The sequence below is a fragment of the Balaenoptera musculus genome, chromosome 2 (genome assembly GCF_009873245.2).
Source record: "Balaenoptera musculus isolate JJ_BM4_2016_0621 chromosome 2, mBalMus1.pri.v3, whole genome shotgun sequence".
Lineage (NCBI taxonomy): Eukaryota > Metazoa > Chordata > Mammalia > Artiodactyla > Balaenopteridae > Balaenoptera > Balaenoptera musculus.
Window position 1 is genome coordinate 76618476 of NC_045786.1, and position 26967 is coordinate 76645442.

Genomic DNA, 26967 nt, shown 5'->3' on the forward strand with positions numbered 1-26967 from the left:
CAGGTGCTCAGAAATTCACTGCTAGTCTGGTATTTTCAAGTTTAAAGGCTAATGCGTAATAATTTTCTATTTACTTATTTCATGAGTACCACTTCTCATTCTACCTACAGGTTTGCCCAGGGTAACAGTAAAATATTAATCACTTAATTTATGGCTTGTCTTAACTGGGTGCATCACATTACCAATTACAGCAGTAGTTATAATGATTTTATTCTGGCTGACTGGCTGGATCCACTACAATAAAGTCTAAAGAATATTATAAAAAGTCTTTAACTTCTCTTTTATTTTAGGCTCTTCCATTGGAGAAAGAAGAGCAAGGCCAGCTACACTTCAGGCCTGAAATCACACTTAGTATTCTCAGGTTTCCATGCACAAAAAGGCCCCAAATGGTTTTCCAGAGAGGCCTGGCCAGGCCACGCAGCCAGACCTTGGAGTGGCGGCTGAACCTGGGCATATGCAAGCTCAGTTATCTGTCCCCAGTGGGGTCTGCATCATTACTCCATTCAACTTTCCCATACAGTTGGTGGTTTCTTCCTGCGGAGGTAATGCTTAGCTATAAGGAAAAACAAACAAAATGAGGATGATGTGCCAGTCTAAGAAAAAAATGAATGCTTTGAAACCCAAGACATTGTCTCTAGTGAAAATATCATGCATCAACACGATATTAGCAGCGGGAGGCCAGTACAGGGAACATCCTGGGGCACAGCCACCTGTGTTTTCTCCATTTCTAAGGAGGAAATGAAGCTGTCACCTGCAACACCTGGGAAGTCTGGGGACACCCATGGAATCAGTCTGATCTGCTACACGAAGAGGGCACCAACCATGCTGGCTAAGAGGAAGTCCGACAGACCACCCTGAATTTCCAGGAGACGACAACCACAACCAAAGACACCCAAGTACACTGGTTCCCAAACTTTCAAGCCAGTCCCAGACCACCTGCAGTATTATTTGCCATAGCTATACTAGTTAGTAGTCTCTTCACCTTTTTGTTTGTTTAAATCAAGTCACTGAAAAAGAGAACGATAATTCTTTGCGGAACAAAGTGGAAGGAGAAACATGGAAACTGAAGTATGTGAGAAGTTCCAGTAGAACATAATAGAAAATCAGCACCACGTGCCATAAACAGAAACCATTCCCACCAAAGATGCTGAGCATGAGGCCTGCCTCTCCTCCTTTATTTTTAAAATTTTTTTCTTTTTTTGTGCAGTCAAGTTTTTTTATTTTTATTTTTTTATTGAAGTATAGTTGATATACATTATAGAAGTTACAGGTGTACAATATAGTGATTCACAATTTTTAAAGGTTATACTCCATTTATAGTTATTATAAATATATTGGCTATATTCCCTGTGTTGTACAATATATCCTTGCAGCTTATTTTCATACATAATAGTTTGTACCTCTTAATCCCCTACCTTTATATTACCCCTCCCCCCTTCCTTCTCCCCACTGGTAACCATTAGTTTGTTCTCTGTTGTGACTCTGTTTCTTTTTTGTTATAGTCACTAACAAGTTTGTTGTAATTTTTAGATTCCACATATAAGTGATATCATACGGTATTTGTCTTTCTCTGTCTGACTTATTTCACTTGGCATAATACCCTCCAAGTCCATCCATGTATGTCACTCTTTTTTATGGCTGAGTAGTATTCCCTTGTGAGATATATCTATATCTATATCTACCTATCTATCTGTTGATGGACACTTAGGTTGTTTCCATATCTTGGCAATTGTAAATAATGCTGCTATGAACATAAAGACAACCTACCAAATGGGAGAAAATACTTGTAAATGATATGACTGATAAGGGGTTAATACCCAAGATATATAAACAGCTCACGTAAGTCAACAACAAAAAAACAAACAACCTGATTTAAAAATGGACTGAAGAGATATTTTTCCAAAGAGGACATGCAGATGGCCAACAGGCATATGAAAAGATGCTCAACATCATCAGGGGAATGCAAATCAAAACCACAAGATTATCACCTCACACCTGTCAGAATGGCCATCAGCAAAAAGAACACAAATAAATGATGGAGAGGGTGTGGAGAAAAGGGAACCCTCGTGCACTGTTGGTGGGAATGTGAGCTGGTGCAGCCACCGTGGAAACAGTATGGAGGTTTCTCAATAAAACTAAAAATAAAACTACCACATGACCCAGCAATTCCACTTCTGGGTATATATCCAAACAAACAAACAAACAAACAAAAAAACACCAAACCCCAAAACACTCATTCTCCTCCTTTAAAAAGGAAACTCACAAGAGTTAGAGAGGTGGTGGAAATGTTAGCAGCAAATAGAGATTGTCTATCTAACCAGAAGAAATGAAAAAGATTTTAAAAGGATCGAAAAGGAATTTCACCCTGGGATTCGAAGTTATTTAACTCTGTGACAGTATCCCAAATAAATAATTTCAAGAAATTTTAAAATAAAGTTTTTAGCAGTCTTTAGCAGTGGTTTCAGCTTCAAAGTAAAGTTCCTTACTAAAAATTATGCTAATTGTGTACTTTTTTGCAAAAGCCTCTGACTTTCATTCACTTAAGAAGTCCCTTCATTCATGTTCATCCACTTCATTGATACAGCCAAAGCCATGTAAATCAAAATAGCAAAGAAATAGTTTAAATTTAACAAGAAAGAAATGCACAGAAAAGCAGGTTTTAGTAATGTTTCATCTTTCATAGTTGTGAATGTGAATCTCCTTTTCTTTTTTTGTTATATAAATGTCAATCATTATTTTAGTATTTAGTTTAAGTGTTTGATTTTCTCAATTGATCCACTCAATTTAAGATTAAGATATAAGATTTTTTTCCATTCAATCCTTTAAAACAGCTATATTTAGTCAGTCTGTCCTGCTTAATTTACACAACAATATAACATAACTACTGCTCTTCTTCACCTGGAAATTCTTCCAAAAAACCATTTTATGTAGACAGAATAAATCTCTTTAAAATCTCTAGTTTTTTTCCTACAGCTAATGAACACATGTTCAAAATTATAAGCCTCAGTTTCACAAGGTTTAGTTTATAAGAGGGCTACTGACTAAACATTTTCCTGAAAATTGCACTCCAAATTTAATTTTATTTAAATGACATATTCCAAAGGTCCTAATGAAAATGAAAACAGGAAAGAAGATGATAGGGTGAACTGGTTCTTTGGGTGGTTCTATTTGAAGCTGAGAAATTACAGCAGCAGTATAGCATTGTGTTTTAAGAGTATAGACTCTGGAGTCAGAGACAGCTGGAATTCTACTTCCCAATTCATAACTTCTTAGCTGTTGAGGCAGGTTTGCTAGCTGACTTCTCAAATTTGTTCCTTTACCCATAAAACAACTCTGCTATAAGTAATGAATGAAATGATTAATGATTAATATAAATGAATGAAATGATTCATTTAATATAAATGAATAAATGATTCTTATAACAGCTGGCCCATAGGTATGTGCTGAACGAATTGTAGCTGTTATATAACCATCATTATGAGAAGTACAGTCTTTCTTTTTCTTGGTTTTTGGTTTTAACACAAGTATAATCAAAGCTCTATGATGGTGCTTCATAAAAATCAAATGTTTCCCTCTCCTAAGATTGCTTAAAGTCTGATGAAGGGGACTTGAAGCTATAATGGAAGGCAAATTTCACAATTTCTTAAAGGTGCCATGGAAAATATAAAAATGAGGGAAAAATCAAGCAAGGCTTTTTAAAGTAAGTGACATTTGAGGAAGACTATGAAGCCTGGGTAGGTCTTTTGCAGAAGAGACGAAGGTAAGAAGCAGGAAAAATGAAAACATCTTAGATTGAATAACATAGAAGACAATAAATGTTAGCAAATAAAGAATATATGAATAAAAATCTCTATTTTATTCTGATCTCACACATGGACATACTGTGTTCATCATAATGAAAATATACAGATGACAACCAAATTAATTATCTACAACTCCACAAAACTCCAAAGAATCCCTCCCAAATCACTCCAGGAACAAAGAAGCTGTATCCATGAACATTACTCTTTTAAAAGAAGAATACCATTGTTCAAATGAATTTGGTAAGCTCACTGGAAATACTCTAATTTCAGAATAAAGTGAATTCGTATTTAGTACACTTAACAGAAATGTGTTCTGCAAGTAGTGACAAAGTCTGGCTCTACCCATCAGTGAAGTCAAGCTTCATTTTTGTCCTAGACTAGCAGAGGGACTTCAGTTTTCTCCATCAGTCATGTAACCTCACTGTTGGATAAATCATCATTTATACAGCCTCTGAACCTCATTTCAGCCCCAGACCATACCTTAAAGAATGCCACTTCTTCCAGTTTCAAAAACTGTCCTTCATAAAAATCCTGTTCCAGGTTACCTTTCAGTATCAGCTCATTTGCAGAGCACAGCCATCAGGCATTTTGAGTCCACTTAACAACCAAGTTCTTCCAGTCTCTCACTAAACAAGTTACCTGTTTTGCCAGACACTACCTGACTTCTCACTCAGGTGGTTCTCACAGGAGTCATCATTTAGAAAAAACATTCTTAAGAAAAGGGTCACTCTCACAGCTCCTGTGAGTAGACATTAAGTTATGATGGGGCCTACCAATTTAAATGTGATAGCATTATATTCTTCAAGAAGCTGGCAATTTAGTGGGAAAGAAAGATGTGCATGCAAATAATCATAACACAAGCCAAAACACATAGAGAGCTACAAGTCATGAGAATCCACCAATGGCAGGAATCACATTATTTATCTACAGTTTAAATGTAACTCAACAAACAAATATTGAGCACCTGCTACTGTCTATCAAGTGTTGAATAGAGCGCGAGGTGGGGGTGGGGAATGAATCAAGATATCCTACCCTCAAGAAACGTCCATCTAAAGCCAGTGCACACACAGGGAACTCAACTCAATGCTCTGTGGTGGCCTATATGGGAAAAGAATCTAAAAAGAGAGTGGATATATGTATGTGTGTAGCTGATTCACTCTGTTGTGCACCTGAAGCTAACACAACATTGTAAATCAACTATACTCCAATAAAAATTTTTTTTAAATGTCCAACTGGAAAAAAAGTAAAGCAAGTGCACACAAATAGCAAATTTCAGTATAACATGCACAGGATGCCATGGACACAGAGAAAAGGAGCACTGAGTTCAAGATGGGAGTTTAGGCAAGACTTCCTAGAAAAATTAAAATATGAGTTGAAAATTCCAGGAGCTCAGGGTCATAACTGCTTTCCATACCAATGAATATTCAAGTAACTAACATAGTATCTAGCAAATGATAGAAACGCACTAAGTTTTTAAATGAAGTGTTAATCAGTCAAAGAGAGGTGTGGAGGGCATTTCAGTTAGAAGAAACAGTGTGAGAAAAAGCATGCAAACGTTAAACAGTCTGAACTAAGCAGGTAACTATAAGCAGGCAAATAGTATTAGGACCTAAGACTCAAGGCAAGAAGTGATTGGGAATAAAGATGAGATATGCAAATGCCCTGGATTTCACTGAGGTTCTGAAACACAAACAATGTTGGTGGTCAAAAAATGTCTAATATGGTAGTGTAAACAATTGACTTTATTCTTCAAGAGATACAACACACTATGGGAAAGAAGAGGGAGAGATTAATTCCAATTTACAACTGCCAAGGGAGCACATGGTATTTATTAAATTTATGCTAAATAAATGATATTGTGATCACACTGCCCATTTCTTTATGAGTTACAATAGTCCCAAATCAAGAGTATAAAGTGTCCATATGGAGTGAGGGCTGCTGGATAAAGTGAGAGGAAGAAAAGATAATCTAGCTCCTGATTTTGTGTCCAAATAATATAAATAAGTAACTTAAATTATACTAGCTGGTCTACAATTATTTGACTACAGAGTCTCAAAAATAACATATAGTATATGAGTCCAGTACGTAGAAAATACTAAAAAAAAAAATCTGTGAAGGTACACATGAAATAAATAGCCCCTCATTAACTGCAAATTCATGATTAACCCATCACATGATAGAACAAACTAATGAGTTATTCTAAGAAAGTGGTGGGTAGGTAGTACAGTCATAACTCCTAAAAAAAAATTGCTAGCTTTGAAAACCTGAAGAATTTCTTGTAAGTGTACCTTATGGAACGTACAAAATATTTTCAAGAAAGTATTATGTAAATACACAGATATGCAAGTTCCATTTTTGGCTAGTTAAAGCAGCATTTAAAATGAATTTTAAGAATGTTAACAACTTTAAAAACACATAGGCTGATTTTGCACTAGTTAAGCAAGAGAAGAAAAACTGGAAAGGAAATAGAAAACACATTAGACACAAAAATCTGAAAATACATTGGCTGCTTGGCTGTCTGCCTGACAAGGCTGTTGAGGTAGAATGACTAGTGATTTGATCCAGACAGGTGAGTCTGAGGAAGTAACACACACATGAACAATACAACTACTAACTGAAAAATCTATAATGAAATATTTCTCCACAGATATGAAGTTCAGAAGGTTTCTGACAACTGCTCTGTAAGTTAGGTAAATATCACTGTCTGATGCTGATCAAACTGGCCAGATGTCAAAGTATAATTGAAAAAGAAAAAAAAGATAAAGATATTTCAAAAGAACAGCACATATCTCAGATCCAAAGCACCTATTAAAGGGAAGAGAGGCCCTTCATCTGTGTGGTTTCTAGTTCAATCATATCCAAAGACTCAAGAGGCAGTGACTTTTTAACATGGGTTAACAGAAATAAGAGTTAATTTGCTCAGACAAAATTCTTTCCTAATGAATCACCGCCCTTCAGTTAGCTCTTTTATTTAACATTTACAAAGGTTGGTATTGACATTTACTGTATGTCACTGCCAGGGGACCAAGCTGTGTCTATACTTAGAAATAACACAATGGAGATGAGGTGGAGTCATAATCAATGCTGAAGCTTGCCTTCCTTGTACTGCCAAATACACCCTGGCCTAGCAGCCTCATCCTAAATACTGCAGAGCCAATTAAATTGATCACTGTATTGAATACAAGATAAGCCTTCTGCACTGCAAGAACTGAAAGAACAAAGATAACAGAAAATAATGATTCAATAAAAATTATCAACAAAACATTAATATGCTTCCCTGCTATTTTTCAGTGGACAGATTATGTAGTTGAATATGATCTCTTCACAAAATAAAAACAATTTTTTTAATATCTGCAAGTTTTCCTAATTCTTTTGCGATCTGTAAAACTGCTTTTGAAATTACACAATTGTTTTAGCAATAGTTCTCATATTAAGAGCTGCAGGATTCAAATGGAAATAAAATGACCTTATCCAAAACTGAGGGAAATGTTATTACAAATTTTAAGTTATCAGTAACAGAGAATGTTTATTGAATACTATCAATGTGCTTAGGTAGTACGTTAAGCTCTTTGCACTGAGTACGTCCTTTAATTCTCAAACCAATCCTATAACTTAAGCATAATCACTATCCTCCATTTATATATAAAGACCCTAAAGAAACCAGAGCCAGAAGTTTGAACCCAGGTAGCCTGACATCAGTCTTGCTGCAGGAAAGTAGCTCTCACTTACAGTAATGAAGTAGTTTTGTTCATTCAAAGCAGATTTTAAAATTATACTAATGTGAAAGGTCATTTTCTATCAAAGTGAGTAATACCTAATTATAAACATGATTTTTTTTAAAATAAATTTTATTTATTTATTTATTTATTTTTGGCTGTGTTGGGTCTTCGTTTCTGTGCGAGGGCTTTCTCTAGTTGTGGCGAGTGGGGGCCACTCTTCATTGCAGTGCGTGGGCCTCTCACTGTTGTGGCCTCTCTTGTTGTGGAGCACAGGCTCCAGACACGCAGGCTCAGTAGTTGTGGCTCACGGGCCTAGTCGCTCCGCGGCATGTGGGATCTTCCCAGACCAGGGCTCGAACCCGTGTCCCTTGCATTGGCAGGCAGATTCTCAGCCACTGCGCCACCAGGGAAGCCCCATGATTTTTATTATAAAGAAGAAATTAGTATGCTTTTTTTCCTACCTTTTTTATCTTATTGGGTTTTTAAAGATGCTGGCAGTTGAATTTCAATATAAAGCATGTTTTTCTACTTTAGTTCTATTTTTCCTCATAAATAAAACTTGTCATTAAAAGAATAAACTTACATGGTTAGCAGTTTGACACTGAGGCCAAACAATGATAACACATTCTTTGGAATGTGGAAACTTTGAAATTTGGAAACTTAGTACTCAAATCAACTCACACTCAGAAAAGGTAGTCAAGAAAAGTTGTTAATAAATCATTTCATCATACTGTCCCCAGACTTCTCAATTACTCTATCACAACTAAACAAAATCCCTGCTTCCCAGCCATTAAATTATGTAGGAAAAAATAAAATAAAGCTGCAGTCTAATTAAAATGAGAATGGCAATTACTATATAAACTATACTAAACTATAATCTCTCAGAGGGCAAGATCTTATAGTTCTCACATATCATCTAAACAAAGAATTATTAAAAGAAAATCCATACTTGGAAAATATTATGCAACACTGTCTACCAGAGGAAAAAAATACATAATTTATGAACCACCGAGTCCCATAATCTAATTTATAAACTAGCTATGTTAGGAACCTGGAATTTATCCGTATGAGAAAATATTCGTATGTGGAACCCAGGTTAAGTATAGTATGATGGTTTAAAAGCATAAGCTTTGGAGTCAAGGAGACCAACATCTCCCTATCACTACTAACAGTATTAAGTAAGAAAGTACTTAATCTTGTTGTGCCTCAGTTTCCTCATCTGTAAAATGAACATAACAACACCAATCTCATATGTTTTTCCTGAGGATTAAATAAGACAATGTTATAGAAACACTTAGAACAGAATCCAACATAGTGAGGTCCTGTGTAAATGGTAATCTGGGAACTGAACAGGAGATAAGAAAGATGGCATTTTCTTCCTTCTTTTCTGAGTACAGGTGGAAAAAGTATATCTTTTTCTTCTTACATTTCACTATATAATCCTCTCCTATTACCTAGCATCCCCCTGCTCTCCTGGTGCCCAGAGTACTCAACTCTTTACTATAGATCCCTTCAGTGATTTGTCATCCACGGTATATCACACTCCAAAATGACTGAATTCCCTTTTCTCTCAATTAAAACTTGTCTGCTAGGAATTAAGCAATCCAACTTGACTAAGTTTTAACAACACATTAACATTCTGACAGATTATGCTTATTAACCCAAATCAATTGCTGGTAGAATATAAGGCACTGAGACAAAATTAAAATTTAGGCAAAAATAGATGGAACAGCCTTTCCTAAGAATTTGCCTACAGACTTGCTCCTTTAAGTCATTTCTACTAGCCACAGCTTCTCCCAATATAAGCCAATGTCCACCAGGTTCTGAGTATTTTCAAAATAGATCCTGTAGGTAGTACATAAAGGACAATGATGTGGACAGATCTATGATAGCTTCTTGTCATGAAAAAGTGAAATTCATAATTAAAAACTTTAAAAAGTATTCAAAGTGAAAGTTATACTTAAGTAAATGAGTTGAATTTTATTTTTCTTTTCCCAATTAAATCAAATGAACTATGTTCCTACAGCATGATCTAGAACTTAATGTCTAGACAATATTGTATTTTATACACATCATAAGTTTATTAAATACAAAGTCTGAGTCCAGAATAGTTCTTTGGCAGATAATGTTGTCTTTTTCATCTTGGTATTTCCCACACTCACAAGCACAGTGTTTAACATATAGAAGGCACTCAATAAAATATGAAGATACACGTGGTATATTAAAACTCTTATGGGAAGAACTATTACAATTTGTGCTATACCAAACCAATTTCATAAAAATGAACTGCCTGCCTATTGGTTTTCCACAGAAAATCAAGGCCACCTAGGCCTTACTGAAAGGATGGAACCTCAACTGCTACACTCCAAAAGACAGCAGTCTAAGCTGCCCTACTGCAGCTCCTCTGTATCTGAACAGCCACTGAGATCAAGATGAAGTTTGGCCATGCACAATCACTCACAGTTAGCGGAGAGCTGAGGGCATTCCAAGCGAATTACTTCCTACCTCCAAGTAATCTGCCAAAATAGTCATCCACCTTCAGGCACAGTTAACCCAGGGCTTGTCCCTGAAAAAGCTACCTAAAGCTTGGCTCCTTTGCCCTATGGTGTCAGATCACTAAAAATTCAAGTGAAATCAGGTCACATGGCCAGTATGGCGTGGAGGATGGTCCCAAGACCTAGGACTTCCTGCTCAAATCTAGGGAGCTAGAACCCTCAGCTGTGAGAAGGCTCATGCTTTGGAACTGAAAAATTCCCAGTGCAACTCTTATTTCCACCTTCCCAAGATGTGATGAGGAGCAGAGGATTTCCCTTCCTTCTAAATCACATTATAGAAAGTATAAACTATACACTCCAGAAATATTCCTGTGATCATCCTTAAGATTTTTAGTGCTTTCTTTATGGTATGTAAAAGAAGTAGAGGGGTTAGCCCCTTATTCATATGCAACTTTTGGTAAATCCTCTCTTTTGGCCCTCTCCCCATTTACAAAGTGTTTATTCTTTTCAAGATACATAAATCAAACCTACCAATTCCTCTATGCCACACAGGCAAACTATGAAATCTTATCAAGGTCTGCTAATGAAGTCTCTCTGAGTCATCTTCACTCAATCAGAGTATACCAAGGGTCTCAGTTTGAATTACCTCTCTCTTTAGGTATTAGGAAGGATAAGCAAGTGCCACTACCCGCCTAGTGAATCCAAAATTTCTTTTTTATGCCTGCAACAAAACCCTACGAAAAGCTGTAGGTACTATGATTTCATAGAGTTTGGCCTGAAACTCCCTGGGATTCAGCTGTTCCATGCCTCTGTCCAGGGAGAAATAACAAGATATTCCACCAAGAAGCCAACCAGAAGCAAATGAATTCAGGCCTAGCCAGCTCTGCCACAGGTGAGCTCCATCTTTAAAAAACAAAACAAAACAGTAGAACAGGATCAGAACAAGCCAGAAAAGGGAGGACATTGAAATATGCCTTCATCTTAAGACCCTACACATGGGACTAACACTAAACATACTGCATCTGGGACAGGATATTAATGTGTTTTTCATTCACTGAAACTCTACATTTCTGTTCACAATTTTAGCTCAGTAACCCCACACACTGCAATCTGAATCTCCTACTATCACAATCAACTCTTTTTTTTTTCTTTTTTTCTTTTCACTTAACAACTCAATAAATGTTGGGTGAGGCTTCCAAGTACCTTAATTTTAACATCTCAGTTTCCTCATTTATACAAGATGAATCAAGCCCGTTTTTAGCTTTCCACAGCCAATGCATTCATTCTATCTACGCCCAGCCCAAATAGCCTATAAACACAGACTGAGCCTCTCAAATTAAAGGATTTGTGGAACTGGAAAGAAGGCAGCAGACTATATTACTACTCTTGCATTTTTTTTCTTTCTTGTATTCAAAAGTCTCACTTTTCCCAATTAAAAACAAATAAACTTGCAACCAAATTCCCAAGAGCCTAGTCATAGAGAGAGGAAATAAGTAATGGGCACTACAGAAAAATGACTCCAGTTTCTCAAGTGCATAAGCATTTGTTTAGATTCTGTTTTAAAAGCAAAAATGTCGTACACATTAGATCAGAGGCTATTAACACAGGCAAGAAGATTCAGCATCTTATAGTTTCATGCTATTTGTGATGCTACTCTATTCTGCCAGTGCTTTTAAAGGCAAAAGCATGATCCTTTCCCCTGACTATAGTACACTTAAAATGTTTTAAAACAGAATTCTGTAAAATAAAATCTAAATAATCAGATGAACACAAAGTCTTGGGTTTTTCTGAACCCAGACTGATCATGTTAACTAAATCTTTCCTACCGTGTGCTTTATTGACCCTCAGAACCATTATCTTTCAAGGCAATCCATTATGACACTAATCAGATATACTATACATTGTTATGCTACCATGAGTATGCATGGTGAGAAAGCTACATCTTTACAACTTGCTGGGCAATTTAGGAATGATTTTTACTTCTTCCAAATTTCCTCTGTCAGGTTTCCTATGATACTAAATTATCTCCGTATGTTCTCATTACAAATATCAGGACCATTTGAATCCTGAATTAAAATATTACTTAATCCATTTATGCAGCTTGATGGCCGTTATACCTTCTCTAATTATGCTCCTTCACAAAGTAATGCTTTCTAGATACCTTAATGTGCATTTGCTTTGATTTGGGATTCCTAATAGCTGATTTAAGTACAACTGTGATTTACAATAACATGTAAATGATTTAAGTAAGAGCATTTAATGACATTAAATAAATCTCATAACTTTAATATTTTTATGAAGAAAGCAAGTTAAGCTACCTTTGACCATTTCTATTTATTGTAATATACAGTAGTATTCAATATTCATCTCAAAAAACCTAAAACACTATATATGACAAATAGGTTATGGTAAATAATCTAAGCTAGTTTAATTAGTTAATAGTTAACCTAGGCCATAGGTTCAAATTAACTAAATATAAGTTAAACTATTTTTTTTTAAGTTAAACTATTTGATGTTAAGACGAGATAGAAAAATTCCAATATTCACATAGAAAAGCCTAAGCTAACTAAAAATAATTACAGAATTGTTCTTTAAATAGTACAGAACTTAATAGATTGTCCTGTTTACAATATTAATAATCATCACTACTGTGCATACTTCCAACTAACCGCTTCATAAGAAATAATATATTTTTTAAAAGATCAGATGTCCCATTCCCTTCTTAAGATAGCATCTTAGTACCTTTACAATAGCTGACATCTTAGCCCTTCTAGCTTTCCCCAGCTGACCCTGCACACTGAAGCACAGCTACAAATGCCCAGAGAAAGAAGACCCACCGGGAAAAACTGTACTCTGCTCAGCTTTGCACGCATCAGTGGGCTTCACAGTAGATAAATATACCCCATAGCCAGATTCACTGACACACTGAAGCAAAAAGGGAAATTTGAGATTTAGCCACTTTATCTTAAACCTCTTTTTAAGTAAGGGGTAGTATGTTTTTACTTCAGCTTTCACACATACAAACAAGTCTGCCCCCAAGGATCATCCACATTTCTAATAATAATCATTTTTAAAGTATTTCTAAAAACCTTAATTTATAGTGCACCATATTTTATTATGATTTTAAAAGATCCACAATTATAGCCTCTGTTTTTCACAAATGACACAAATTTTTTGACAACACAGAGCCAAGTTTTGGAAAATTTATTATTGGCTCTTCGTACGCATATTTAAAACAAGACTTCTCTAAAAGCTTAGAAAACAATTTGACAAATTAGGTAGAATCTTTAAAAATCCAAGGGGAAGTTATGAATTAGCCTATTGATGTTTTTCTCAACTCCATTTCCAAGAACCCTCCTCAGTTCTCCCCCACATTTACCTCAGAAGACTCTAAGCCAGAACTCCCTCTAAGGAGTTGTTTGTCTAAAATACCTAACCCCAGGGATCACCAGAATAGCCTCACCTAGATTCTCAAACTCTTCCAGGGGAGCCAGCTTCCTGTGACTAGTGAAAAACTGAAAACTACAGAAGAGTTTCCTAAGTAGGATTAGCATTTTAGAGGAGAGGAGGGAGTTTTTCACATCTAAGTGAGATTATAAATGGCAGTCAACTTAATCCTCAAACCTCATTTCTCAGTCAAGTAAAAGGGAGGACAGGCCCAGTCAAAATCTGTTGTTGCATCTTTCTACTTTGCCTCCCAGGGAAAGAAAGGTGTCAAGGATCAGCTCTAGGCGAAATTTATCACTAAAAAATTAACTTTAGGACCTTCTAATATTTTTCTCTGACATGCTTACTACTACCTTTTCCTCACCCCAAGCCCTCTTGCTAATACTTTTCCATGTAAATACTCAATTCTGAAATACAGATTATCTTGCTTTCTAAATATTCCCAAGTTGTTTATGTCCTCAAGAACACACATAAGGCTTCTGGCCTTTGATGTTTCCCACTCCCTATTGCCCAAAGGTACAATAATGCTGTGCACACAAAGTGAAGGACAAATGTTGATGAAAAGATTCTTCTTCTTACTTGCTAATATCACCTATTACAGTTGTACAGTTTCCTAAAAAGAAAAGTTCAAGAGACATTCCAGCCTTAGAAATACATGGATTTTCAGTGATTTAATAGGCCACAAGGGTGACATTTTGGTCTAAATTTCCATTATAAATGTTTCTAGAAAAATAATCTCTGCACATCCTTGACCCTTCTCTTCCTCCTGTATTTCCTAACCTACTTTCCTATAATTTTTTATTTCCTTCAATTAATTTATTTGTGTGTTCAGTCATCTATTTGTATATACTTTTTAATTAAAACTTTTCTTTTGAGGTAACTATAGATTTACATGCAGCTGTAAGAAATAACAGAGAGATCCTGAGAACTCTTTACATAATTTCCTTCATCTTATAATATCACAACCAGGATATAAACATTGCTACAATCCACTGATATTATTCAGATTTCCTCAGTTTTTAAAAAATCTGTGTGCACACACGTGGGGTTGGTCCTATACACTTTCATTACACATGCAGGTTCATGTACCCACCACCATAATCACGATACAGAACAAGGATCTGTCCTGTTGTCCTTTATAACCACATCCTCCTGTCTCCTTACCCTCTGGCAACCAACAATTTGTTCTCAATTCTATAATTTTGCCATTTCAAGAGTAGTATATAAATGGAATCACACAGTATGTAATCTTTTGAGAGTGGCTTTTTTTCACTCAGCCTAATTTACTCAACATCAATCTAAATCACTGCATTGAATATAGTTCGTTCTTTTTTATTGCTGAATACTATTCCATGGTATGAATATACCACAGTTGCACCATTTACCCAGTGAGAGACATTTGGATTGTTTCCAGTATGGGCTATTATGAATAAAGGTGCTATGAACATTCGTGTTCAAGTTTTTGTGTAAACGTAAGTTTTCATTTCTCTGGGATAAATGAGTACAACTGCTGAGTTGTATGGTAACTGCATTTTAGTTATATAATGAACTGCCAAAGTGTCTTCTAGAATGGCTATACCATTTTACATTCCCAATGTGTATTTTCCTTTACATCCTTAGGTTAAATTCCTCACTGGCAGAGCTACACAAAGCCACAATGTATTTTTTTAATGGGTGTCATCTTCATAAGTATATGTGGGGCACTGCTTTCCTTCTAAGTGATCATCATAAATTGGAAAGTTAAAAGCACATTCTATGAAGAAAAGAGTTGGGAAGTTCAGATGTACTGCAATGTTCTAAAACTGTTCAGTGCAGCAAGTTTGACCAAAGGAATCAGGGACAGATTTTTTTAAAAGATATAAACAGATACAGAGGATACATATAACAACATGCAAATTATGAGTGCATATATACGTATGTCCCTCCAATATCCCTAGGGAAAAGTAAATTACAAACAGACACCTGCTACTATGCCAGTACTTGAAGATGTTTTCTAGTAACTTTGTAAAACACCTAAAGATAATACTTACAAACTTTTTTAGAAGACACATGTTTGAAATCTTACTGTAAAATGAATTAAAACAAAAGCTTATATTTAATGTGCTATCTTGTCTAAACATACAGGTGTGTACGACTGCACGCGTGCACACACTCACACACCAGGAGTAAAACTGCTTTGCACTTAATGCTGTCACTAAAGGACTGCATAATTTAATTTCCTTGAAACAATTAGCCTGTATGAAAGGAAAATAAAAAGGAGATGGGAATTCTTTGGTGCAAGCATATTTCATTTCATGTAAACCTAAGAAGATATTTATAAAAATTATCACATAAATATAGCACTACATTTTCTTAAATCTTCCAGGTAAAAGAGAGCCTTAAATTGAAGATGAATAGCATATCAAATCAGAAATCTTCTCAAACACAAATCATTAAGCCCTGTACATGAAAAAATTTAATTATATATTCTATAAACTGTAACAAAAATCCATAATTTACATTTATCTTACCAAAAATGTTCAGATACAAGCTAGAAAATGTTGTAATATTTTTATTGCACACATTTTTGGGGATATCCCCTACTTGGGAGTGCAGACTCTCACTAAAGCAACAGTACTTTTCTGATGATTGTGCCATTCTCACATTATCCTCTCATCACAGGTTCTCTCTATACACTCTTCTCCACAGTTATTCTCTGAAGATTTCTCTCTGAAAAGCAGCCCCATTGCCACATCGCCACCAAACTGCCTAATTTTCACCTTTTCCTCTCCTAATGTGGTACGTTCAATTCACTACAGTTACGGTTTTACATTACTATTTTGCAAAGTAGATTTTTTTAAAATTCCAGATTATAGAAAACTAAGGGAATAACAGGATTTCAGATGAAGGAAATCTGACATTTGCCTAAAAAAGCAACTATCAGGATCACACTTGAAGACAAAACAACAGGAAAACAACTCACCTAGTAAGTAACTTACCATTCTGTATAGAGGCAATGAAGCCCTGGAAATTTTAGAAATAATTCACCACCACCACAACCACCAATCACCACGTCTGGATATTAAAAAAAACAGAAACACAAAACAACCCTGGTACATTCCACAGAATTTCACATATATGATTTATTACCTAATCAAAAAATTGATGTTGCTACCATTTAAAGTTTTTTTTATTGTAAATTATCTAGAACAAGATTGGCCAACTACAGCCTGTAGAGCAAATCCAGGCCACCAACTGTTATTTTTATAGCCCATGAGTTAAGAATAGTTTTTCACATTTTTAAATGGTTATATAAGTACCTACACATACTATCACTGATTTTGCCTTCTGGGCTGCAAACTCTAAACTATTTACTATCCGGCTTTTTGCAAAAAGGTTTGCTAACCCCTGATCTCAGGAATCAGTATAGAAAAATATGTAATAGAAATTAATAAAATTTATAACTATAAATAAAATGAATTGATTTAATTTTCAACAAGTTGAAGTGGCCTTGAACTCTACTCTCATTTAATTGTGACTCCCTAGAAATTTCATACAATCTGAGGAGTCTGACAACCCCCCAGAGGCATTCTCAAAGTGAAAAACAAGTAAGTAATTTAAGAATGACTGTTACATACTTCACCACACTACACCATGCATATGCCAATAGCCAAAAAATATTTTTCAAGAGGACAGTATTACATAAAAACATAGCCATACGTATGAGAAAGCCCCACAATACAGGTAGAACAGCAAATTCTACTATTCTTAAAAACCTAAAATTCCAAATAACAACACCAAAACAAACCCAACCTGGAAGTCATAGAAAATGTGAGCTATGAAAAACAAAGGCTGAATTTTGTAAGAAAAAAAGGAATAAGCTGAGATGTGAAGGTGATTATAAAAATAGTGGATTGACACTCAAATTAAGCAACAGTTTTTACTTAAAATGTGAGGCTTATTAAATAACAGCCACATAGTACAAAGACTATACAACTGAATGGTAACTACCATGAATACCTTCAAACAATAACATTTCTATAATTTAAACCAAAGCAATTCAAGATATGCTTTCAAATTCTTAAAAAATTCACTTTTATTTTGTGGCTAGTTAAAGCTTGCATAAACATACGACCACTAACCAACCTGCTACTGAGTCTTCACTTTAAAAGAGGTTCCAGAGTTTTCAAGGTAAAAGGAGTACCAGTCACACCTCTCCCTACTCCCAGTCCTTATGACAATCGTGTATTTTTCAACACTCCCAATTGAGAATCACTGAGCTAGATGACCTCTAAGATCCATTCCAGTGCAAATATTCTATGAGAATTTTAGTTAATACTTAAATAGCATTTATGTTTAAAAAAATGCTCAGAAAACCTATAGTAAATGATAAAGACATTATTATAACCATAAGCAGTGAATCTGAAATATTACCACATCAAAGACATGGTCTGATAATACTGCTCTAGGACTTTTCCTAATCAAAATAATGTCCCAAATTCTCAACTGTGTGCCATGGTGTGGTTCTGCGATTATATACATCAAGGAAAACTGTCAGGTTTACAGAAATTTCTTAATGAAAAAAATCATTCTTTTGTTCTCTAGTAACCAAGCAGCCACAGCCCCTGTCATGCACCCCACTATAAGGAGAACTCAGAATATCCTCAGAGTTCACGTTCACTTGGTGAGAATCAGACACAAACAATGGGAAGATTCAAGGAAGAACCATGTATCAGATTTGTGCCACTGACCCACTATAAAACTGTGCAGATCAGTAAAGATTACTGTTGACCATAGAGCATAAACACATGAATGATGATGAACAAATGGATTGGGTAAATAAATACAAATAAAGGTGATCCTCCTTACATAACTCCCTGGAGATACCACTTTGCAAGACTGCAGAGTTAAGCCAATGTTGTGGCCTGATGAAAATATTCACTAATGACCAGATAACTTAGAAAAAAATACCAGTGAAATATCACTCACAGGTAGTGTGCCTATCTCAGGCCTGAGTCAATGGCATTGTTGGTCAATCTTTTGCTAAATAACCCATAATACAAAGCAAATACAAAAGAAATTCACTGAGAGTTGAATATCATACAAGAGACTAAAAATTTCACCAAGTCCTTTAAAATTATGTTAAGAATCATTTAATCAAACACAAAAGCCATTGACAGATTAGGACCTAACTGAATTAGAGTCAGTTAATAACTGAAGAGAAAATCAACAAGGTTCAAATGTGGAGTAAAAGACATTTCTATAATGCCATACAATTTTCTGAAGAAAAAAATACACCAAAAAATTCAACAATTAATTAATTCTTTGTTCATTTAAAATCTAGTAGATTTTATGGTTTGTTTTGTTAATATTACTTTCTAATTTTAGCTTTAGTTTTCAAAATAAAGCCCCAAACATTTTTTTCCCTCTATCTTCCAAAATCTTGACATCTCTTTGAAGCAATTATTTAATTCTCTTAAATAATTCACGCCAGGACTAATTATTCTTAGATAAAAGGGACCTGAGTCTATACAGGAGTACCCCTGAAACTTTGGAACCTCTTTCAAAGTGAGCTACTAGTTTGGTCTCTCCCAGACTGGGTAGAAAAGAAACCATTAGCTCATCTCTGGCTTATGGAATAGGTTTCAGAAAGAACGGCTATCAAGTCATTTTAACTATGAAAAGAGGCTGCTTTTCAGGCTGAGGAGGCAGGGTAGGGACGTGGAAAGAAATGATGTTGTCAGGAACAGAGTATTACAAATAAAATGCATATATGCATTGAAAGAAAACATCCCAAACCATTAAGGAATAAGGTAACCTGTAATATGGTAGCCAGAAAGGACAATGTAAAACAATTGGAAAGATTGGAGGTAGGACCTAGAAGTAGATAGCAAGAGACAAGGACACCACACTCTACCCTTTCCCACTTTTCAAATCTCCTCTTTGCCCAGTTTGCCTCTCCAGTTTTATATCATTCTCTTAACACTTTCAAGGGGAAAGAGGGGGATCAGATGACAGTGATTGAACCCTTGGATCCACCATGCCTAAAATCAATCTACTCCTAGTCATTTGGGATAAGTAAGTCAATAAATACCACTTTTTGTTGAACACAGTTTAAGTTAATTTCTGTTATTTATAAGATATTTTCACACAGTTAGGGCAGAATAAAGAGATGGATGGGTACACACGAAGGAGAAAGAAAAAGGTATTCAATAATTCAGACTGGTTAATGAGAGTCTAAGCAGTAGCAAGAGGAAGAAAAAGATATAAAAGCTGTAATGTAGAAAAAGAAGCAGATGAACAAATAGTTGAACATGAGAGGTAAAAAGAAAAAAAAAAAAGCAGTGCAGTAGAAGCGGGCTGTGAGCTAAGTTAGAATCAAGAGGGTTAGATCCCTGTTTCCTAATTAACTACTCATTTCATTTTTCTTTGTTTTGGTTTCTTCAATAACTAAGTCTGGTTCACTCAAGTTTTTCCCAGTCGCAACATCTTGTGTTTATAAGCATCCAAAGATCAGAGAACGTAGATCAATGAATAATAACTCATCCTTCATTGAGACTTGGGGTTAATAAAACACTGGACAAAGTATGAAGGCCTAATCCTTATGAAATACTGTCAAACCAGACAGTAAGCTATACTGTTTCCCCTAAGCACAATTATAATCATTTTCATTATCTCATCTATCGAAAGAATTTCTGTATGTCAAAGTTAGAGATCTTTTTGAAGACAGAGTTCTATTACGTTTTGATATTCTGAAAATGGTGATTCTTCATTTTTTTGTAACTCGAGGAGATTTCTGGAGTAATCACAAAGTATAGTGTAGGCAGAATCAAGTACACAAAAGAGTTTTCTTTGAAATTTGGTTGTTTGAAATACTGAATATATAGGAAAAAAGTGTACTTGGGTTTAAATTCCCAGACAAGCCCACAGAAACGTATTTAATCCACAATGAAATGAAAATAAAATGCAGTAGCTGCTAACAGAGGGGGCCCTTTAAACTCGGTCAGGTAAAGAAGGGCAGGGCTGAGCAAATAGACTCCAACAACAATGGAAGGACAGTTGGTTTGTTTATAAGTCAAATAGTTACAAAACAGAGGTTTAACAATGCAACAACGGGACCCAACCTGTTAAATTAGCTAAGATGCCTAAAATGACTTATAAAAGTATATCCAGCAGTATTATTAACCCTGTGCCAATTTACATTTCAAAGAACTCTCATATTTTATCTTTTATTTTTCCCTTAACACAACCTACAAACATGTCCCAGTGTGTGCTCCATGGAAAACTAGTTTCCCATAAGCTAATGATGCTTTTTTACAAAAAGGCTTCTGTGCATCATCTGATTCTGGAATGTGATGGGCTAAACATAATTAAATAAGCTCCCTGCCTTTTTTTCCCAAAGTACAATCCCTTTAATACCCCAAAGTACAATCTCAATCTCTAAGAGGGGGCATGTGATATATAATGCTTTCCAAAGTTATGTCCCTATGGAACTTTTTTTCATAGTCATCTCTCAAAAGCAGTGTCTTCATACGTATAGTTTCGGAAAATGCTGAGCTAGTGCAACCCTGAAGGCGTCATGTAGAAAGAACCAGTACCTTACATGCCTAACGTGCCTAGTGGAAGAACACTGGGAGTCAGAATACATGGGCTCTACATTCAGTTTTGCTGCTTATTGACTCTATGACCTCAAGAAAAAACACAATTTTTTTGTACCTTAGCTTTATCATTTGCAAAATACCAATTACAACTCTAGTTGCAGCCTTTTCCAGGGCTGAATAAAAGATATTACATGAGATTACAGAATTATAAAATTCTAGAGTTACAGAAGGCCTTTGAGACGATCCAGCAATACCTTATCTGAAAAGTGAAGGTTATTTTTCAGGATCTGGATTAAAATCCAGACCTCTTAACTCTCAGCCCTGTATTTTTTCCTATACCACCACATGTTGCTTCCAGTTTTTAAAAGATACAATACTAGCAAAACATCTCTAGGGGCAACACAGGTCTCAGAAAGGAACACAAATGAAGGTCTCAGAAAAAAGGAAAATTGAAGGTACTATCTTAAGTTTCCCATTGACAATACATGCACACACCACCTAAAATAAGTAAAGCTTTGATAGACATGGAGGAGTAGATAGAGTAGTTTATTCCACAATAACTTGGGAATCAAAGGGAGGCAATTCTATAAAATAATTTGTCTCTATGTCCAATTAATAAACGACTCCTACCATCACCAAAAATACATCTAATCAACAACAGGTAAAGGAAAGCAAATATTACTGAAATTAATGAAGGGCCCAAGGGTGGAGAAATGGACCAAAGCTGGAAGAGGACAGAAATAAATAAGACTCTTTGGTGATACTACTGCAATTCACTGCTATTGTCAAAGCTTTGCAGTTTTACTATAATAGAGTACAGAACTGTTTGATGCTAATTACTTAGTGATGTGCCAAAAGGATGTCCTTATTTCACTTGAAACATAAGAAAAACCCCCTTTTCCATATTGATAAATCAACAGGATAATTCTGGAATTCATTAAAAAGAAACACTGTTTCAACATAAAGAGTTTTACTTCCCATGTAAAACACTTCAAAATATCTAAACGAATATAGAAGTGCATGTTTCTGTGGCAAACTGTTCATTACTGAATCATTATCAACCCTCGTTAGATAAAATTTCTCATTTTTGCAATGTACAAAATCATTAAAGTATTTGAGAGCTCCATCATGAAAGATAGTAGCAATTTACAATCCACTATTTCTTCAGGCAAATGTGCTTATCGCTGAACACAATACGAAAAATAACAACATTCCCTAGACATACGATTCCACCCCCCCTTAGATGGTGTTTTTATATGTTGACAGCAATGATGAAACATGTTATGGCTTTCCAGTTAGCTTTAACTGTTTCTGAGCACTCATCATTCACAGAATCACTCTGAAGTTTTTACCTATTATGACAACTAGGTATCAATAGTTCCAAATGCTGCTAATACTGCCATGCACATCTCAGTCCTGCTTTAACAATGCAGGTTTTTAGCCTGAAAACTCCCCTAAATTATCAAATGGCTAACAAAGTGAATCTATCCACTGTAACTCTACTGAGTGCTATAAACCCATATTTGGGGGTATCTAACAGTTCAATTACGTCAAGTCACATCAAGTGGGACTGCCTGTTGCTGTATGGAGGTGCTCCACAATTTAAAGGACATTCATTTCCAAAAGCTAGCTATTGTCATGCAGATTGCTTAGACTCAACTGTTAGATATCTCATTTGATCATTTGTACTGAAAATAAAAGGAAGGAAGTGTAGTAAATCAAATATTCCCAAGACCAGTGAAATCGTTTTGAACAATATCTGCCTAATCTTCTTCAGGGTCATTTTCCCCTTTCTTATAGGTAAATTAACATTTTTAAGAGTAGGTAGTTAAAACGTACAATGAAAATGTATAGCTGCACCTGGTTAACTGCACAACGTAGTTCAGATGAATGCAGATTTTTCTCATTTGTACTGTGAAGGGATCAATCTGTTTATAAATCTGAGTTTTTTTATTTCAAGACTTATTTTAGATGCTGATTTTATACATAGGGTATGGATGACTATTGAAAGTATTCTAATAATTATCTGTAAACTGAAGAAACTAACAAGCACATGTTCATAATTGCTCCAACTAAGAAAATGTTACCTCAAACTGAATTACAGAAGTATTTTTAGTCAACAGCTACTCAGAGCAAGTGACTGACATGCATACTTCTTAGAATTCATTTATTTCCCACAGTTACCCCACAATTTTAACAGTCCCTTGGCTCAAAGCTGCACAAATGATGCAATTCTACTGAACTTAAGAGTCATCTCTGTAAGCTAATAAAGGTAAGAACATAAATATAAAAAAGGGCAATTTCTGATTTTTCACAATTCAGTTATATCCTTAATTAAGAAAGCTTAGTTCAATCTGAAATTACAAAAACATTGACTATAGTTTGCTCTACCATATTTACCATAAATTAAACGCTACTTGGGGAAAAGTTATACTACAAAAGGAAACTATCTGGAGTGTCACATCTACTTTACTTTGATAGTAAGCTCGATAGAAAATTTAGAAGATAGATTAGAAAGTTTTCCCTGGCCAAATGCAAGGATAATTATTTTGTTCTATATTTAATTCTGATTTTTACCTGGAATGATAATAAATTTAATACCAGGATTTTCATTTTCATTTATGTTGAAACAAATTGTCATTTTAAACACAAGTTTTGTCACTGATTTTTACTCTTGTGTCATACTCAATGATTCTGGCTTCAAAGTGGTAATTGCCTTAGGCAAGATCCACACTGAAATATCAGAATCTGTCTCCTCAATACTTTATGGAGGGTAAGGGAAATAAACAAAGACTGTGCTAAACAAAACCATTTATAAAGAAACTGCAGACCACCAGGATTTTGGATTTGGGTAATCCACTTAGATTAGCATGGCTGTCTCTTAAAAGGACAATTCTAAGATCACAATATAGGTCATGTCCTTAAGAAGTAAAGTAATGAAATCAATGTCAATTACACAAACCTTCCATATTAACATGACGCCACTGACAACCAGTAAGGCAGATTAAATAAAGCTTTTGTAATGTGCTCAGCCCCAGCATAAACAAGAAGGAAAAATAATGTCATAAAACAGATTCTTTTGAATCAGGTTCTGCAAAAAGGTAAAATTCTCGCTTAATAAAAGAGTGGCATCCAAACTGGGGGGAAAAAATTGGGGGCTTATCATTTCAGATTGAATAGCTATAAACTTTGATATGAGAAAGCGAGAGGGCAGGGGGAGAGAGGAAGGGAGGGCTGGTTTGCAGGAAGTAGGGGGAGATATAGAGAATGGCTAACCTTAAAGGTTTTGCCAAAAATAATAATCAGGTTTAGGTGGTAGGTAATGTCGTTCAAAGTACAACTTTACTACAGCAGAAGAAAAAATTTTAAATCCCCAGTAAGAACCCAAGTGCTTAAAACAAATGTTGCAATACTTAAATATACTATTATGTTTTGATCAAACAGTGTCAAAAGAAATACTGCCCAAAATGAGTAAAATTTGCCTAAAATCACTGCTGTCATATTTTTAATTACCACATATATACAACTGTTAAGACAAACAGTAAATTACAAACAAATGTCTCTGAAATGCTTCTCTGCCCAGAGAGCAGAAAACATAACGCTTGATGTCACAGACACTGCCAAAACTAACAGTTAAAACACTGCTGCTTCCTTTTCTGATAGCAACGACAATAATGCTCTCATAGAAGGAACCACATTTCTGAATGCTTGCCCCTCAAACTTAGCTGAACAAAGAAAGCCCAGATGCCCCTAGAAACTTAAGAACTTTCTTCTACATACTTAGGTGTCCATCCTGGACAAGGAGATAAAAAATGTCTCTGACCAAAGAGGCTCTGTGAAGACTACTTGCAGAGAATTACCAACTTACCCATTAGATTTGAGTTCATGAAAGGTGTTGGGGACAAGCCTTCATGGGCCCCTAATCGACTGTCATTCAAGTGATCACTGTAATGAGGGCTGTCTGTAAAACCCTAGAGAAAAAAAAAAAAAAGACCGGAGTATTAAAGAGATTATTTGGCAGTCGTGCTAATTGAGCATAATGACACTCATCTAATTAATACACAGACTTACAAATGGTCATTCCTAACCAAGTTTCTGGTTCATTACTTGAAAAACTAAACAGAAGTGCTGCTTTTATTCCTTTTAAGATATTAAAGTCAAAAAGTTTCTTTATAGATTTAAAAAAAAATTAGCCCTACAATCTCTTTACAGCCAAAAGTAAAGTTCTAAAAGAATGAACTAAGAAAATATATTTCTGAGTTACAATAAATTAGGAAAATGTTTATCTGTATCCTCCTTTCTCTGCCGCCATACCCTATCAATAAAGGGTTGGGCAATTACAAGATTTATTTAAAATATTTTTAAAAATCGACAATCAATATACTAGAAATGAATCCTTTCCTAAATGGCAAACAAATATTTAGCAAAAGAAGATCTGCTTATACTCCTTTTAATACTAGTATAACAAGATATGCTCCTATAGAAACTGAGCCATGTAAAAAAGAAAACACAAAGATAGTTAATTTAAATTCTTAAGAATCTAAAAAATGAAATTGCAAACACCATGAAAACAATAAAGCTAACGTTATTATTTCAAAATAGCTGTTATTAAATTTATCCCTATAACTTAACACAGGTTTTTTAAAAGTGAAGGAGCCTAAAAGACATGAAAGTTCACAAATACAATAAGTGTTACAAAAGCTCAGTGGATTAAAAGCTGTTCTGGTTCTCAGACTCTTACACATGCTAAATACAGCATCACCTCCAAAATCATATAGTTTCTAAACAAGGCTTTGAACCCTAGTTAATTAAAACTGAGGTGGTACCCACCCTTTTGCCAACTTAAAACGATTTTAGTAAAGATCAGAAAATCTTACAAGAGGCCCAAACAAGAACAAAAACTGACTGTCTTGGCTTACAGAAACCACCCAGAATCCTCTGGGACTATAAAATCATCAATCAGTGAACATTTATCATTACCCAGACTGCAGGCTAACATTCAAGAAGACATTAATGGGGCTGAAACAGGCCTCACTATCTTTGCAGGCATGCTGTCAGTTCAACCAAAGGGCTAGGAATTGAGGGCTAAATAACTGTCAAATCATTACAATTGCTTGGGGATGCATGTCACAACACCTTCTGCTGTTCTGTTTTAAAACTAATCTGCTGGGAGTGCTAACTCCCAAATGAATCTTTGTTTCATTTTTATCTACTTTAGAATCACTGATACACATGTGACAGACACTCAAGAAGAATCTTGGTGACACTTACAACTTGGTTATGACCACAAGGGTGTCCTCTGGTAACCACAACCATAGTCCTGTCTGTCACAGCCACACGCAGCAAGAGCTATATACAAAATTGAATGGCTCCCAGCTAAAGTCACTCCTTGGAGTTTACCTCTGTTGCTTAAAACTGAACACTCTTGAGGTGCTAAGTGACATCCTACTATCTCACATTCATCTGGGTGTTTCTCTCTGCCACTCCCTCCCGCTGCCATTCTTAGGCACAGAGTCAAAACAAGACACTGAAACCTACAAAAAAACCTCACTGAAATATTGTTTATCATTATTAAACAAAAAAAAAACCACTGAAATATTGTTTATCATTATTAAACAACAGTATTACTCTTGAAAAATGCAAACAGAAATGCATTTGTAGGTCAGCCATGTTGTTCACACTTTATTTGAATGTTAAAGGATAATAAAAGATAAATTTTGCATGTTCTCAATTCTCATCCTTGAAGTGCAATAAGAACTTTTTTCTTTCATGACTATTAAAAATAAAAACATTAAAAACATTTTAAACTATTGCCTAAAGCACAAGTATATAAATAAATAATATAAATATTATATAATAATATAACAATATAAATAATAATACAAATAAATCTAAGTTTCAGGGTATCATCAAATAATTGTAC

General features: G+C 35.1%; 1 protein-coding gene across 8 annotated transcripts in view; it reads right to left on the reverse strand.

Moving 5' to 3' along the window:
- Nucleotides 1–26967, reverse strand: part of TCF12 (transcription factor 12) — a 373765-nt gene that overhangs the window by 163818 nt on the left and 182980 nt on the right. For all 8 annotated transcript variants that reach the window (XM_036844906.1, XM_036844902.1, XM_036844908.1 and 5 more), the window contains one exon: nucleotides 24913–25015. In XM_036844906.1, the coding sequence (XP_036700801.1) occupies nucleotides 24913–25015 (103 nt within the window). The remainder of the gene's footprint in view (nucleotides 1–24912; nucleotides 25016–26967) is intronic.